Below are 15,674 nucleotides of genomic sequence, written 5' to 3' on the forward strand. Positions count from 1 at the left end.
AATAAAGACATTAGTTCATTTAACCTTTTTAACCACACTTGAAGGTGGGTATTTTTATATCCACTTGAAAGAAGCTCAAAGAGGTGATATAACTTGCTTGTGGTCACACAGGAGAGCCAAAATTCAATCTGACTCTACAGATGCTTTAAATAGTCTATGCTAATGGCTCTCAAACTTGACCACGCATCAGCAGCACCACCCTCCAAGTTTGCTAAAACTCAGACTCCTGAACCCCAGCCCCAGAGTTTCCTGATTCAGCAAGTCCAGAGCAGGCTGAGAATTTGTATCTTCTACAAATCTCCAGGTAACACTGAGAGTTGCTAGTCCAGGTATCACATCTTGAAAACTGCTAGTCTATATTGATTTTCCCCACAACCCTAGATGGTAAGCATTACTGTCCCCATTTAGCTGAGGAGGAAACTTAGGTTCAGAATGCTGGCGTTTCCAGATGCCCCAGGAGACCTCTGGGAAAGGGGTACATCCTCTATGAGCAACCACCAGGTGCCAGGACATCCTGCCATTTAGTCGCTGTCATAATGCTCCTAGGTAGAGCTCAGTATTTGTTTTATGCAAATGAAATGGCCGTGGGGAGGCTCAGTGATTGGGCCAAAGTCCCCCAGTAGGGGACTGTGGGCTATTCAAACCCAAGCCCGACTCTTGAGTCTAGAGGGCACTTGGCACCTAATGAGCGCCTACTGCCTACCAGAGGCTTCACAGTGAGCCTCCAACACCCCTGGCTGGTGGATGGAGCAGGGGATTTAAACCCGGTCTTCCTGGAAGGGAGGGCCAGGGACCCCCTCAGCGCGTCCCTCCCGTGTCCACAGGTCGGCGCGCTGCAGCTGTGGTGAGCGAGTCCCCGGTGCCCAGAGCCGGGGTCTCCTGGCGGCGAAGCGACGAGGCGCTGCGCGTGAACGTGGGCGGGGTGCGGCGGCGGCTGAGCGCGCGCGCCCTGGCGCGCTTCCCGGGCACGCGGCTGGGCCGCCTGCAGGCTGCGGCGTCGGAGGAGCAGGCGCGGCGCCTGTGCGACGACTACGACGAGGCGGCGCGCGAGTTCTACTTCGACCGGCACCCGGGCTTCTTCCTGGGCCTGGTGCACTTCTACCGCACCGGCCGCCTGCACGTGCTCGATGAGCTGTGCGTCTTCGCCTTCGGCCAGGAGGCCGACTACTGGGGCCTGGGCGAGAGCGCGCTGGCCACATGCTGCCGCGCGCGCTACCTGGAGCGGCACGTGGCGCGGCCGCGCGACTGGGACGAGGACAGTGACACGCCGAGCAGCGTGGACCCGTGCCCCGACGAGATCTCTGACGTGCAGCGCGAGCTGGCGCGCTATGGCGCGGCGCGCTGTGGCCGCCTGCGCCGCCGCCTCTGGCTCACCATGGAGAACCCGGGATACTCGCTGCCCAGCAAGCTCTTCAGCTGCGTCTCTATCGGCGTGGTGCTCGCCTCCATCGCCGCCATGTGCATCCACAGCCTGCCCGAGTACCAGGCCCGCGAGGCGGCGGCCGCCGTGGCTGCGGTGGCCGCGGGCCGCAGCCCGGAAGGCATGCGCGACGACCCGGTGCTGCGGCGCCTCGAGTACTTCTGCATCGCCTGGTTCAGCTTCGAGGTGTCGTCGCGCCTCCTGCTGGCGCCCAGCGCGCGCAACTTCTTCTGCCACCCGCTCAACCTCATCGACATCGTGTCCGTGCTGCCCTTCTATCTCACGCTGGTGGCTGGCGCGGCGCTCGGCGACCAGGGCGGCGCGAGCGGCGAGGATCTCGGCGACCTGGGCAAGGTGGTGCAGGTGTTCCGCCTCATGCGCATCTTCCGCGTGCTCAAGTTGGCGCGTCACTCCACCGGGCTGCGCTCCCTGGGTGCCACGCTCAAGGTAAGGCCTCTGAGGCGGAGTTGGGGGTCAGGGGGAGGTGGGTATAACCATCGGGCTGGTTAGCAGGTGAACTTACAAGCCTGCTGTGTCCAGGCGCCCAGTGAACTGAGACGACATTCTTTGTGCCAAGCACAGGGCTAGATACCAGGTGTACATTTCATATCCAGTCTGACCTTCCCAACAGTCATGTAAGGAACGGCTTTCTGGTATTTCTGTTTCCCAGGGGAGAAAGAAAAAGGCAAAGGTCATTTTTGATCTATCTGTCAAACGTCAAATAGTACATAGCACAAAATATGCGAAGCAGGATGCTAACTGCCTTCTCCGCTGAGCCTTTCCTCTGGCATTATCAGGAGGCACAGATAGCATAGGTCACCCTTAATAGGGTAAGTCCAGCAATAGCTCCAGAGCTAACACTTCCTGAGTGCTAGTTCTATGCCAAGTTCACATCATTATTGATTTCGTCCTCAGGACAACTTCCTCAGGAAGATGCTATTATTTATTCCCTTCCCGTACATGAAGAACCTGAGATTGGAGGCTTGGCCTTTGTAAGCCTGGTTGCAATTTACTGAGCACTCTGCTTGTGTCAGCCCTGCCCTGGGAGTGAGTCACTGCCCTGGCAAGCTTACCCTCGAAGGAGTGAAATTAGCCTGCTTTGGGGAGGGGGGAAATGTGAACAGCTTGGACAAAGGCTCAGAGAGAGAGCAGGATGAATGCTGGGAGGGGACATGGAGGGAAGGGGGTGCCAGCTGATGAGGTTGAAGAAGTGAGTGGGACAGGGTACTGAAGGGCTGTGAACTCTTGGCCCTCAATTTTGGACCTGATCCCCAGGGATAGGGGAGCCTGTGAGAGGTTTAAGCAGGGGCATGTGTTATTGTCACTACTTTGCAGATGTGGAAACTGAGGCTCCGAGAGGTGATAGGACTTGTCAAAGGTTCCTCGGTGAGTAAGTGGCAGAGCCCAGAGAAGAGCCCAGCTGTGCCTGACTCCAGCACCTCATGCTCTTTCTCCTAAAGCTCCGTGCAGCCCTGCTGAGGATCCCTAGAAGGCACTGAAAGATCCCTTCCACCCGTGGCTTAGTAAAGCCTTTTCATGCCATCATGGCAGGGCAGCCAGGGTGCTGGGTGCAGGCAGGTGACCTGGGCAGCATGCCAGGGCGATGGGCAGGTACAGGGAATTCCCGTTAGCCAGACCTCGTGAACTCAGCATCTTTCTAGGGAAGATCCCTCCGCCGCAGAACTCTGCCTTGCCTCCACCGTGCAGGGAACCAGAGCCTGATGCTACTAGCTTTTTCTGCAAGGAGGGAGAAGAGTATTGATTGAAGCTCCCAGGGTCCAAGACACAGGTGTAAGACTCCAGATGAGAGCCTTGTTACTCAAAGTGAGGCCCCTGGCCAGTAGCAGCTTTCTCATTACCTGGAGTCTTGCTAGAATTGCAGAATTTCTGGCTCTACCCCAGACCTACTCAGTTGGGTTTTGCCTTTAAACAAGATCCCTACATGATTCCTCCACACATTATAGTTTGGAAGGCCCTGTTCTAGACTAGGGGTTCTCAGCCTCGGCACTATTGACATTTGGGGCCAGATAATTCTTTGTTGTGGAGCCGTCCTGTGCACTGTAGGATGTTTAGCAGCATCCCTGGCCTCCACCCACTAGATGCCAGAGGCACACCTGCCCCAGTTGTGACAACCAAAAATGTCTCCGGACATTGCCAAATGTGCCCCAGGAGGCAGAATTGCCCTATTTGAGAACCACTGCCCTAGGGCTTGGCCACACCCATAGGCAAGTGTATTCACGGGGTGGTCTGTCCTCTCAGTTTCCTTGAGGGGCAGAAAATATTTTAGTATTTATCAAAAATGTGATAGAGCAGTTAAAAGTACATGAAAGCAACTCGCATGGTGGAATATAAACTGTGATTCTCTCTTGGTTCTGCAACCATGTAAAAACCACAAGCTTTTCATTACCTGGCTGGTGCCACCAGTGCCCCTGCATTAGAAGAAACAACTGTGGCTTAGCAGGCACCTTGGACAACAGAAATTAGGCCTGTGTTCCGTCCCAAGGGGTTTGCTGCCTATTGTAGTTGAGAGATCTTAGTTTGGAGTCAGGGGACCTGGGTCTTGGCACCAACTCCACCGTGCTCTGTGACTTCAGACCTGTCCCTTCTGCTCTCTGGGCCTCAGTTTCCCCATATCCCCAATACCAAGTCTGTAAGCACCCCCAGCTCTGACTTGACTTATTACCTTCTCTTCCAGCACAGCTACCGTGAGGTGGGCATCTTACTGCTATACCTGGCCGTGGGTGTGTCTGTGTTCTCCTGCGTGGCCTACACAGCTGAGAAGGAGGAGGAGGTGGGCTTTGACACCATCCCGGCCTGCTGGTGGTGGGGCACAGTGAGCATGACCACCGTGGGCTATGGGGACGTGGTGCCAGTCACCGTGGCTGGCAAGCTGGCAGCTTCAGGCTGCATCCTGGGGGGCATCCTGGTGGTAGCGCTCCCCATCACCATCATCTTCAACAAGTTCTCCCACTTCTACCGGCGCCAGAAGGCTCTGGAGGCCGCCGTGCGCAACAGCGACCACCGGGAGTTTGAGGACTTGCTGAGCAGCGTTGATGGAGTGTCGGAGGCATCTCTGGAGACATCCCGCGAGACCTCCCAAGAGGGAAGGTCTGTAGACCTGGAGGCCCAGGCCCCCAGTGGGCCTCCACGCTCTCAGATTTATTAAAACCAGGGCTCCATATCCCCCTTCCCACATCCCTTCGGTCAGCTGCAACAGAGCAGAGATTCCTCCCTTGCTTAAGATCTTCATGGTAGCATGACCTCTCAGGATCACTCACCCTGGCCTGAGGAATGAGACCCAGAGGCTGGGTCCCTTTCTCCAAAGGCCCACGGCAGCATAGTGTTACCGTAGATTCTGTGAGCCTGGAGAACAGCCCAGAGACCTTTATAAATGAACCTCCATGCCATCCATGAAGCAGGCATGAGCCAAAGGGAGTAAGTTGAAAGGATGCTGACAATTCCTAAGCATCTCTCTGTTAGCCATCTCACGTTTGGCCCTATGTTGGAGGATGAGAATTATCCCCATTTCACAGATGAGGAAACTGAGGCTCAGAGAGGTGCAATGACTCGCCCAAATGTCAAACAGCGAGAAGTAGTGGAGCCAAGTTTGTAATCTGCATTGTTGGTCTTCCAAGACCAATGTTCCTTCCCCTCTGTCTTCCTTCTGCCCTCACAAAGTTTGTCTGTGGTTTTAGGGGGTTCATGGATCCCCAGAGTTGATCCATAGAGTTAGAACCCTCTGTCAGAGCTAGAGAAAGGACCAGACAGGGGATTCAGAAGTAGGAGCCCTGGACCTCAGCTGTGGTTCTCTTCCAGGAGCTTCCAAGAGGGGTAAGCTCTCAAAGATGAAGTCTGGGAGGAAAGAGCTGCCTTCTTAGCTGATATGCAAGATTTGTTAAGCAATAGTCTCCTGCAGCTTCCTCTCAGGGCTGGCTTGAGATGCAGAAAGTCTGAAGGGGCCCTAGCCTGAGGCCTGAGGTCTAGACCGAGCTCTGCTAGGACCTGATGTGTGAAGTGGGCAATTCCTTGCCCCATCTCCAGATTTCAGCCCATTGTCACAATCTGTGCCCCAGAGGGAGATGACAGCCCAGTGGAGCAGGGAGGCACTGACTTAAAGCCAGCTGAGTTCTGACATGTTGGTGGCAAGGGGCTGCCGTGCATGGACACCTGTCCCCCATGTTGGATCCCCAAATCTGACCTTGGCAGTTCCCTTCTGTGCACCACACAACCTCCAGCTGTACCTTGAGTGACCATCCAGGCAAATGCTTGAGACTCCTCCCCTTTTGGCCAGCTCCACCCCCTCATCCTGGCTGGGGGCGTGTCTCTTGTACTCCCCTGCTGTATCTTCTCTCCACTTGCTGAGAAAGTTGGGAGGGGACGGTTCCCATAGCCCTTTTCATGTACTGTTGCTTGAACACCCATCACTGTATTGTCATTACCTGACTGTGGCTCTGACGGTCACACCACACTGAGCTCAAGATGGAAGACATTGAATGGTTGAACCCAGCCTTGGGGAGGAGTAGGTATTTGGTAAATGTTGAATGGATCAACCAATTTGTACAGCCTACTGTGTGCCAAGCACTGGGGAGAAAGAGGAAATAGCCAGAGAGAGACCTCGCCTTAGAGAGGGTGTAGACAAGACTGAAAAGGAGGTCCTTTCATTTCTGCCCTTCTCCCTCCTTGCCATTTGAGACTTTTACAGTGATCCTTGTAGATGCTTCACTCACTCATTCAACAAATATCTTTTGGAAGAATCATAAGCTGGGGCTTCATGTGAGGCCTGCAGACATGTTTTATTTAGCTGAACAGTATTTTTAGTATATTTTTTTAATTTGAATGCCTTTGGGTGAGGCATGCACTCTCCAGTTCCCCATAGTGTCCTCCCCCCACCCCACACACACACAGACACCACTGTCTTAGCCCCACCACTTCTCAGATTTACTTTACCCACGTGGCTTCCAATTTATTGACTGTTTACTGGGTTTAAGAGACATGATAGGGAACAAATATATATCCCTGTACTCGTGAAGCTTGCAGGCTAGTGAGGGAGAGGGATTTTAATCTAATAATCACATAAATATGTAATAGTGAGCTCTACTAACTACAGGGGACTAGAATAACCAAGAAGGTCAGAGAAGACTTTCCTGATCAAGCGACAATTTAACCTGCCATTATACGGATAAATAGCTAATTAGCCAATGGGGGTTCCAGGAAGCATATTCCAAGCAGAGGGAACGGCAGGTGTGAAGGTCTTGTGTCATACCCTGGTACATAGTCGGCCCCCACACGTGGTGGATTCCAAGTCTCCAGATTGGAGCAGAGACTGGAGCTAAGCCAAGGGGCTGCTCGTGAATTCACCACGCACGCAGCAGCCCTCCTGCACGCTCACCTCATAATGTATGGGCCCAGCTGTGCCCAGGTCGGGGCACAGAGACCAGGAGGGCTGCATGCACCACCCTTATGGTCTTGCTGAACATACCAAGGAGCCCGATGTTCCAGACTCTCTGACCCCACAGACAAGTCCCTAAAGCTGTTGTGGGGAAAGCTCGGGAGAATCGTCCCCTGCGTCCATCACGAGGTTGTGTGTGGTCCTGGTAGAAAAGCAACAACTCACTCCCACTCCCATGCATCACTGAAAACCATTATGCAAATAAAGACGCTGGGCCCAGGGACCTGCTTCTGCCTGTACGGAGCTGGCTGCCTGGTGTGCTTTCTGGATGATTGGGGAGGGTGGGTGATATGTGGAGGGACTCAGAATCCACATTTTCTGATTCTAATCTTGGATTTGGCACAGGTTGCAAGTGACAGGAATCCAGCTGGAACTAACTTGGTCAAAAAGGATAATTCATTGGAGTAAATAATTAAAGTGATGAACAACTGTTATAGTTAGGGTTCTTTGGTTGCAAACAACAGAAACTGACTACCTTAAGAAAAAAGTGAAGGCCAGAAATCCAAAATCAAGGTGTCAGCAGGGCCACACTCCCTCCAGAGGCTCTAGGGGAGAATCTTTTCCTTGCCTCTCCTAGCTTCTGGTGGCTGCTGCCATTCCTTGGCTTGTGGCCGCATCACTCCAATCTCTCCCTCTGTCATCACATCACCTTCTCCTCTGTGTGTGTCAAATTTCCCAGTGCTTCTCTCTCATAAGGACACCTGTGGTGGCATTTAGGGCCCATCTGGATAATCCAAGATGGTCTCATCTCAAGATCCTTAATCACATCTGCAAAAAGACCCTTTTTCTAAATAAGGTAACATTTATGGGTTCCAGAGATTAGGATGTGGACATATCTGTGGGACCACCATTCAGCCCACTGCAGAAGGGTATTGGTGCTGTTCACCCATCAAAGGAAAAGCTGACTGGCCAGGCCTCAGGAAATACAGGAATGAGGGAAGCTCTAGGACCCTCCGTAGCAGGACCCATGAACCTTCTGTTTAGGACATTGCCATCCAAATGACCCGCCTCCAATCACCTCCCTTCCCTAGATCTTTCTGCTCACAGTCCCAATCCCAGGGGAGAGGTTGATTTGCCTAGCTTGAGTCATATGCCTCTCCCTTGGTGGGGATGGAGGGCAGGGTACCTGGATTCACATCTACAACAGACCAGGTAGGGTGGAAGAAAGGTATTTACCCAGAGAAACGGCCGTGTGATATCACCAAAATAAAGGGGAGGGATGTTAATAGGCAAAAATAGCACATGCCCACTACATTCCAACCGTTGGCTGCCCAGCACACCATATGCTCACATCTTCCCATACACAGTTTTATAAAGGTTCCTAACATGAGGAAACTATCTCGTGTATAACCAAAAGTACTCTTTCTGCTCTCCAGGCCCTATTAATGTGATTTAATTAGTGTAGTGGGTTAGTTTGATGTCTTGTGGAATAGGGATGATCAGGGAGTTGAAGTGTTTCTGGTGCAGAGCTGGAGAACTGAGTTAAATAGTATCCTGAGTTAAATAGTAAAGGAAGACTGTTATCCCTTCCAGCTCATAGCAAAATGCTTCCAGTGGTTTCTGTTTCTTGGAATCAAACCAATAAATGCATATTAGCTCCAGGGACTGTAATAAGAAGTACATATCTAACACAGCAGCTAAATTGGAATTGCCGCTTGATTAAAATAATCCACCGTCATTTTTCAAGACATCTAATTTGCACCAACCAAATAGAGGAAACTAATGGTGTTTTGATAGGAGTCATCACCCTGTAGGGTCTTTGGTGAAGGCATTAATCTCTACAGCCTCCACAAAGATGTGGTACCGCTATTGAGTTTTCTATTTTGAAACAGTTGTTCAATTGGATTCTATTGGCCTTTTATATTATAATGGCTCCATGGGTCAGGGAGCCAATGTGGGGATCTTCTCCAACTATCACTCAGAAACTGGAGATACAGGATAGGTTTGGGATCCCACTAGATTTCCAGTGACATAGAGAAAGGTCAAAACGCTATTTTTCACATGATTGGTGGACCTACAGGTACTCTTGGACCCAAAAAATTGGTAGTGGCTCAAAATCTTCATCCAAGGTTCCCTGAAAGGTTTGGGTATTTCCCTTTCTTCAACACCCAGTTACTGTGGTAAATGGCCACAGGCTCTTTTGGAGACAGCGAGAGAGATGATCACATTCCACTCGTGTAGTCGTATAGCAAGTCCTTCCTCAATGGCAAGCAGCATAGCCTTCATTCAAAGGGTAGATCAATCAACAAACTCAAGCCTAGGTGTTGGTGATCTGTAACTATCATGGTGGCTCAAGTCAGGAATTTTTTTGCCAGGGCTAGAGAATACTTTTGGGTTTTGTTTTGCTTTGTTTCTTATGTTTTGTTGGTTATACAGATCGAGCAAGACTTTAGTGGTCATCTTCAATTTAACTTTTTAGGGCCTTCCAGCGTGAGATCTTGCCTCATTTAGAGCCTGCTGGATTTATGATGACCATTCCGACTTAATTTCTTTTTTGTGTGTGAGGAAGATCAGCCCCGAGCTAACATCCATGCGAATCCTCCTCTTTTTGCTGAGGAAGACTGGCCCTGAGCTAACATCCGTGCCGATCTTCCTCCACTTTATGTGGGACGCCGCCACAGCATGGCCTGACAAGCGGTGTGTCGGGTCACTCCCGGGATCCAAACCCAGGCCACCAGCAGTGGGGCACATGTACTTAACCACTACGCCACGGGGCCAGCCCCTCCCACTTAATTTCTGAGGGCTAAATGCCAACACCTGGCCTCCCACACCTCTGCATTCTTCTTCCCCTGTGAGATCAGAGAACCCATTTCAAATTGCAGCCCCGCACCCAGCACTCCTGATCTAGGCTTTCCTCAAAGCAAGGGTAAAGTGTTCTGGGTTCACGAAGGGCCACAGTTAGAGGTATTTGTGGGAAGGAGTCCCCAAATAGATCCAATCCAGCATCCCTGCCTTCAGAAATCTTTGACTCCCTTCCTCTACGTGATGCCAAGGGATTTGGGGGCTTTAAATTCCATTTCATGGGGGCCAGTGTTTGGTCCAAGTTTGCATTAGCCAACCCATCAGTGGTAAGAACCCAGCCAGCTCCTGGAGCTAGCACAGAGAATGCAGAATCCCTGGTCCATGCATCCATATCAAGAAGATCAGCCTGGTCCAAAATCACATCTCCCCTTACTTCATTAAGCACCACAAAAATCCATTCCCCTGAATACTCCCCAAATTTCTGATGGTGTCAGTTCACAAGTTTCTGCAAGTCTGTATGGGTCCAAGATTTCTTTCCTACTCAGAGTCTGTTTTTCACCCTCTAGGCCAAAACTGATCCCCACCTTCCAGCTAAGCAGCCTTGAGGGGTGGAGGGAGGAACGGGCAGAAACTCGGGAGCTGTCTCCCGTAAGGAAGGGCTGCTTCCACCCAGTGTTTTCGACTGCCTTGCATTTCTGCCACATCTTTCTACCTGGACATTCCACTTGTCATAATCCCCCTCCTCCTATCAATGCCCAACTTCATAAAAGTGCAGCAGGGCTGTGAATTCAGTAACCTGCACGATCAATTACAAATGCTGGTTTTTGGAGCTTGCAGCCCCACTGCCAGTCGGGAGAGTCACCATGGTCACAGAAACGCTCTACGTGTCATTCTGTGTCAAAAAAAATTATATTTGGACTTGCTTTGTTGACTTTCCCTTTAGATTATTCTCTGCGGTTAGAAATAAAACATTCTATCCGACAACCCCGGCATTCCTCACCTCCTTAGAATTGAACTGCGCCAGAAGCTACCCTTCTCTGACAGCCACGTCCTCAGTGGTCAGATAACATCAAGTAATACAGGAAATAGCCCTTTATCGCTGCGTCCCCTGGTCTGCTGGTCTCCAGGGCCAGAGCACGAGCAGCAGCCTCACTGTGTTTTGCCCCATGAAAACCCAATCATTTTTAATGCCCCACATTTCCTGGTGGACATGTTGACTATGACTCCAAATTCTCAGTTAGGAGTCTTTGGTTCAAACAACAGAATGCAACCCTGGAAAACTTAAGCAAAAAATGACTGCATCGGATAGATACAGGATAGGATCGACGTAAAATTAAATAACCAGGCTTTGAGAAAGATAGGAATGAGGGCAACACAGGGATGGAGGTAGTTGGAACCCATGAATCACCTCTTAGGGCACAGCAATTGAAGGCCTTAGTGACGACTGCCTCCATTTTATGTATCACTCTGCTCAAGCTAAAAATTCCCTGAAGGTTGAGTCCAGCTGGACCGGTTTGGGTCATACATCCCCATCACATGGCTGGGGGGAAGGTTGGAGGAATTATCACAGAAGATCTCACCAGGACACAGACAGCAGAAGTGTAGTTAAAAAGTAGGGTGATTTTGGGGCCGGCTCGGTGGCGTAGTGGTTAAGTTCACGTGCTCCGCTTTGGCAGCCCGGGGTTCATCATTTGGATCCCAGGCACAGACCTACACACCATTCATCAAGCCGTGCTGTTGCAGTGTCCCGTACACAAAATAGAGGAAGATTGGCACAGATGTTAGCTCAGGGCCAATCTTCCTCACCAAAAACAAAGTACGGTGCTTTCATTAAAATGAGGGAGAGGAATCCTGGGTGGGCAAAACCAAGAAATATTTATTACAATACCACTGGGTAGGAATGGTAGCTAGGTGGATTGACTTCAGCAACAACAGAAACCAGGAATGAGAGACAGAGATTGATTTCTACATCACATGCCAGATGACAGGGTTACCAACATCTCCCAATTCTACATCTTGTAGCACCTCCACCAGAGAACTGCGTCCCAGCTCCAGTTTGAAAAATGTGTCAGAAGAGCTCTGATTGGCTCAGTTCCGGATGAAGTGACTGGATCACTCAGCTGTGGCAAAGGGTTGGGTCTGTGAGAACATGGCAGCCGCCATGTGAACTCCCAGCTGGTGTGGGAGTCAAGCAATTTCCAGAAGAGGAAACGTGTGCTGGACAGATCCCATAGTTATCCCTTGCAGTCTTGCTCTCTTGGGTCTCAGTTTCAGCTTCTGTAAAGTGGAGAGATGAGGTCCTGAGATGTTCAGGGGTAATTGGGGCCCTGGGCCGGCAGAGTACGTGGGACAGCTCAGGATGTCTGGGGCTCTGGGACGTGATGTCTGTGGTAGTATCTTCCTGTTTGCAGTGACCTCAGGAGGTGGGGACTTCACTGGTAAGTAGGACACAGTGTTCTTTAGGGATGGTCAGACTTAAGATCTGCCACTCCCCAGCCCCATATTGCAAATCAGAAAACGGAGACCCAGAGAGGTCCAAGGTCATACCCGAGTCCATTTGTGTAGAGAAGAGCTTTTTAGCTCAAGTAAGGGCCAAGCAGGGTGTTCATATTGGAAAATAGGGGTGGAAGGGAATCTGGTTGACTCAGAAGGTACTTTTTGAGGCTCCCAAGAGTGAAGATGACCTATCAATGAATAATAATAACCACCCTTCACATGTCTGTGGCACTCTACAGTTTACAAAGTGATTTCACATCCATTATCTCATATACTGCTCACAACAACCCTAAAACAGCAATAATAAAATAAATAACATAACATTATATATTAATATATAATAATAAATATTAATTAATAAAATAGTATTATCATTATTGGACAGATGGAGAAACTGTGGCCCCTGGGCAGACAGTCAAAGCAATGACTCAGGGATTCAAACTCAGGCTTCCTAATCCTGGACTGTACTCACTTGGCACCACATCCACTGTTATCACTTTGTTTGGCAAACTTAACTCTCCAGGCACCATTGAAGGCAGTGGCTTTGAGGTGTGGGTCCTATTATGAATCTCTTCTCTCCTCGGGCTCTGGACACAAAGCTCTTAGGTGCTGGCTGGGACGGTCCTCGATGACTACCAGACCTCATTGTTCAGGCCAGCAAGGCCCTGTGCCTGAGTGTGGAAAGAATTCTCCAGGAAGTTTAATAAGTTGAGAAGCTAACCTCATAAGACAGGAGCCTTTGAGATGAAAGGGATGGTCTTTCAGAATCCTGTCTGCTAGAAAAGAAGGACACAGGTAGATGTAGACTGGCGCTTAACCTTGTTCAAAAGGACTGGGTTCAGCACCTCAGGAAATTCAGGCATTCAAGAGGAGGATGTGCACACACCCAGCTCTTGGAGTCAGACCTGGGTTCAGATATTGGCCCTGCCACTTACCAGTTACATGACCTTGGATTGGACCTGTTCGTCTCCAAGAAGCACATCCCAGGGCCAACCTCCAACTGGGCTGGTATCCGAAGCCCTCGCCCATCTTTTCCTAACTTCTTAGATGGGTGAGGAATCTTTCAGTTACCAGTGACAGAAACCCACAAAGTAGCTTAAGTATAGGTGGATCCAGAGGTCTTCTCTCCCTGCTGCCCTCTGCTCTTCCTTCCTGTGTTGGCTTCTTTCTCAGGCAGGGAGTTATTAAAATTATTTGAATATGATGGGAGAATATGAGTGATATCACATGGTACGGAGGAAAGATTATGGGCCCTGAGGCCAGACAGACTTGGGCTTAAGTCTCGGCTACTTAGGAGCTGTGTGATCTTTGTTGGGTTTCTTTGCCTCTCTGAGCCTCTTTCTTCACTTGTCTTGAGCTAATCACACCTACACCTCAGAGTGTTAACGTCGAGTTCAAGTGAGATAATACATGTGAAAATGCCTGGCATAATAAATGTTAAATATTAACCAAAAAAAATTGCATAGGAAGGAAATAAAAGTCAGCAGCCTCCACCAGAGCTCTTGTTTTTCTTGGGAATGGTAAAGCGACTCTGAGCAGAGGGTGTCGGGAAGGAAGTAGTTTGCATGTGTAGAGATCACAAAGCAGACTCACTCTATACTTGAGGCCACAGTTAAGGGTCTCAGAATGAACGGTGGGGTCAAGAATTCTGGGTTTGAGTCCAGACTTGACATGGCCAAACGTTGGGCCTCAGTTGCATCATTCATCAAAGCAGGATGCTGGCTGAGACCAACGCTAATGGGCTAAGAGTAACCATCCCTTACATTTGCACAGGGCTGTATAGTTTCCCTCTGATGGCTCTCCATCTCATCAGGCGTGACACCCCAACCTTTTCCTACGGACCACGAGGCCCTGCTTGCTCTTGTCTTCACCCACCTCTCTGACCTCACTGCCACCTTCTCTCTCCTTTGCACACTCTATTCCAGGCATGGTGGCCATCCTTCTGAGTCGTACATGTGTTCTTGCCTCAGGGCCTTTGTTCTTGCTGTTCCCTCAGCCTGGCATGCATATCATCCTTGTCTTCCACCTGGCTGGCTCCTTCTTGTCATTTAGGTCTCACTTCAAAAGTCATCTCTCCAGCGGGTGGCCCAGTGGTGTAGTGGTTAAGTTCACGTGCTCTGCTTCGACAGCCGGAAGTTCGCAGGTTCGGATCCCGGGCACGCACCAACACACCGCTTATCAAGCCATGCTCTGGCAGGCGTCCCACATATAAAGTAGAGGAAGATGGGCACAGATGTTAGCCCAGGGCCAATCTTCCTCAGCAAAAAGAGGATTGGCAACAGATGTTAGCTCAGGGCTAATCTTCCTCAAAAAAAACAAGTCATCTCTTCAGAGGCCTGCCTAGATCAGTCTACATAAAGCTACCTCTCCCTATACACGCATGCACAGACACACACACGCTACTCTCAGTCGTCACTCTATTTTTTTTTTGCTTGAGGAAGATTAGCCCTGAGCTAACATCTGTGCCAGTCTTCCTCTGTTTTGTATGTGGGTCACCACCACAGCATCGCGGACGAGTGGTGTAAGTCCATGCCTGGGATCCGAACCCGCGAACCTGGGCCACCAAAGCAGAACACAGGAAACTTAACCAGCCACAGGGCTGGCCTGTTTTATTTTCTTTATGGTACTTCATTGTTCTCTGAAATTATCGCCTATTTGTTTACGTGTTACACAGAATCACTGTGACTATGACAGCTACAAATCTAAGTGATCTTGGTGTGTTGTCCTCCACTAGTGACTCAACTATTGCAGGCATCGCTGCCACTGAGGATGTGATTTTCTGAAATGGAGACCAACTTTTGGTAAAGTTCCAACCAAAACAAACGACAAGTGTCTCTCCATTTCTACACAGTTCATTTCTGCAAAATTAACAGTAAAATACCTTGTACAAAGTACTTTGTGTTCAGATGTAAATGAGATTTGGTTTAGCGTCAGGTATTTATAAGTTTCTCACCAACAGAAATGTCCAGTGGGACATTTGAATGTGGTGCTGGATGCAGGGCAATTTTTTGTTTGTAGGACTGTCCCAGAATGCACTGCAGGACATCTAGCATCCTTGCACTAAGTGCTGATAGGGCCCTGCAATTGCTGTCACAACAACACTCTCCGACATTTCCAGACATTTCCTAGGGGGCAGTACAGCACACTGTGAGAATAACGTATCTACGGAAAGGGTGTAGTAGTGTATACCTCAGTCTATGAGAAAAAATGAGATACTCTGAAAGGCTCTACATTGTGTCCGGCATATAATAAGTGCTTAGCAAAGATGAATGTACTTCCTCTCTCCTTCCCTCCTCTGGCCATAGGTTCTCAGTCTGATGGATAGGGAACATCTATCGTCAGCTCTGGCAACAGGAAGGAAGGTAGGCTGAATATATCAGGGAGTGAGGTGAGTAAATTAGGAAACAGGAAACACACATCACCCCTACTCCCAAAAAGCTAGAAGAATAGCATGACAGTTATACAAAGAGACTGTGGAACTATTATATGAAATACTGTAGAGCAGTTGACTCAGGAGACCTGCACTTACTTTTCCGTGTAACTCTGTTCCTTCGCTGCTGTGGGGTA

General features: G+C 49.9%; 1 protein-coding gene across 1 annotated transcript; it reads left to right on the plus strand.

The window, feature by feature from the left end:
• The first annotated feature begins 578 nt into the window (after nucleotides 1–578).
• On the plus strand, nucleotides 579–7,164 carry KCNS1 (potassium voltage-gated channel modifier subfamily S member 1). Its single transcript, XM_058562625.1, is given in 3 exon segments — nucleotides 579–716; nucleotides 719–1,867; nucleotides 4,116–7,164. Coding segments are annotated over 3 exon segments (1,758 nt in total). The 3' UTR covers nucleotides 4,587–7,164.
• The last annotated feature ends 8,510 nt before the right edge of the window (nucleotides 7,165–15,674 follow it).

This window comes from Diceros bicornis, chromosome 19, assembly GCF_020826845.1.
Source record: "Diceros bicornis minor isolate mBicDic1 chromosome 19, mDicBic1.mat.cur, whole genome shotgun sequence".
Classification (NCBI taxonomy): domain Eukaryota; kingdom Metazoa; phylum Chordata; class Mammalia; order Perissodactyla; family Rhinocerotidae; genus Diceros; species Diceros bicornis.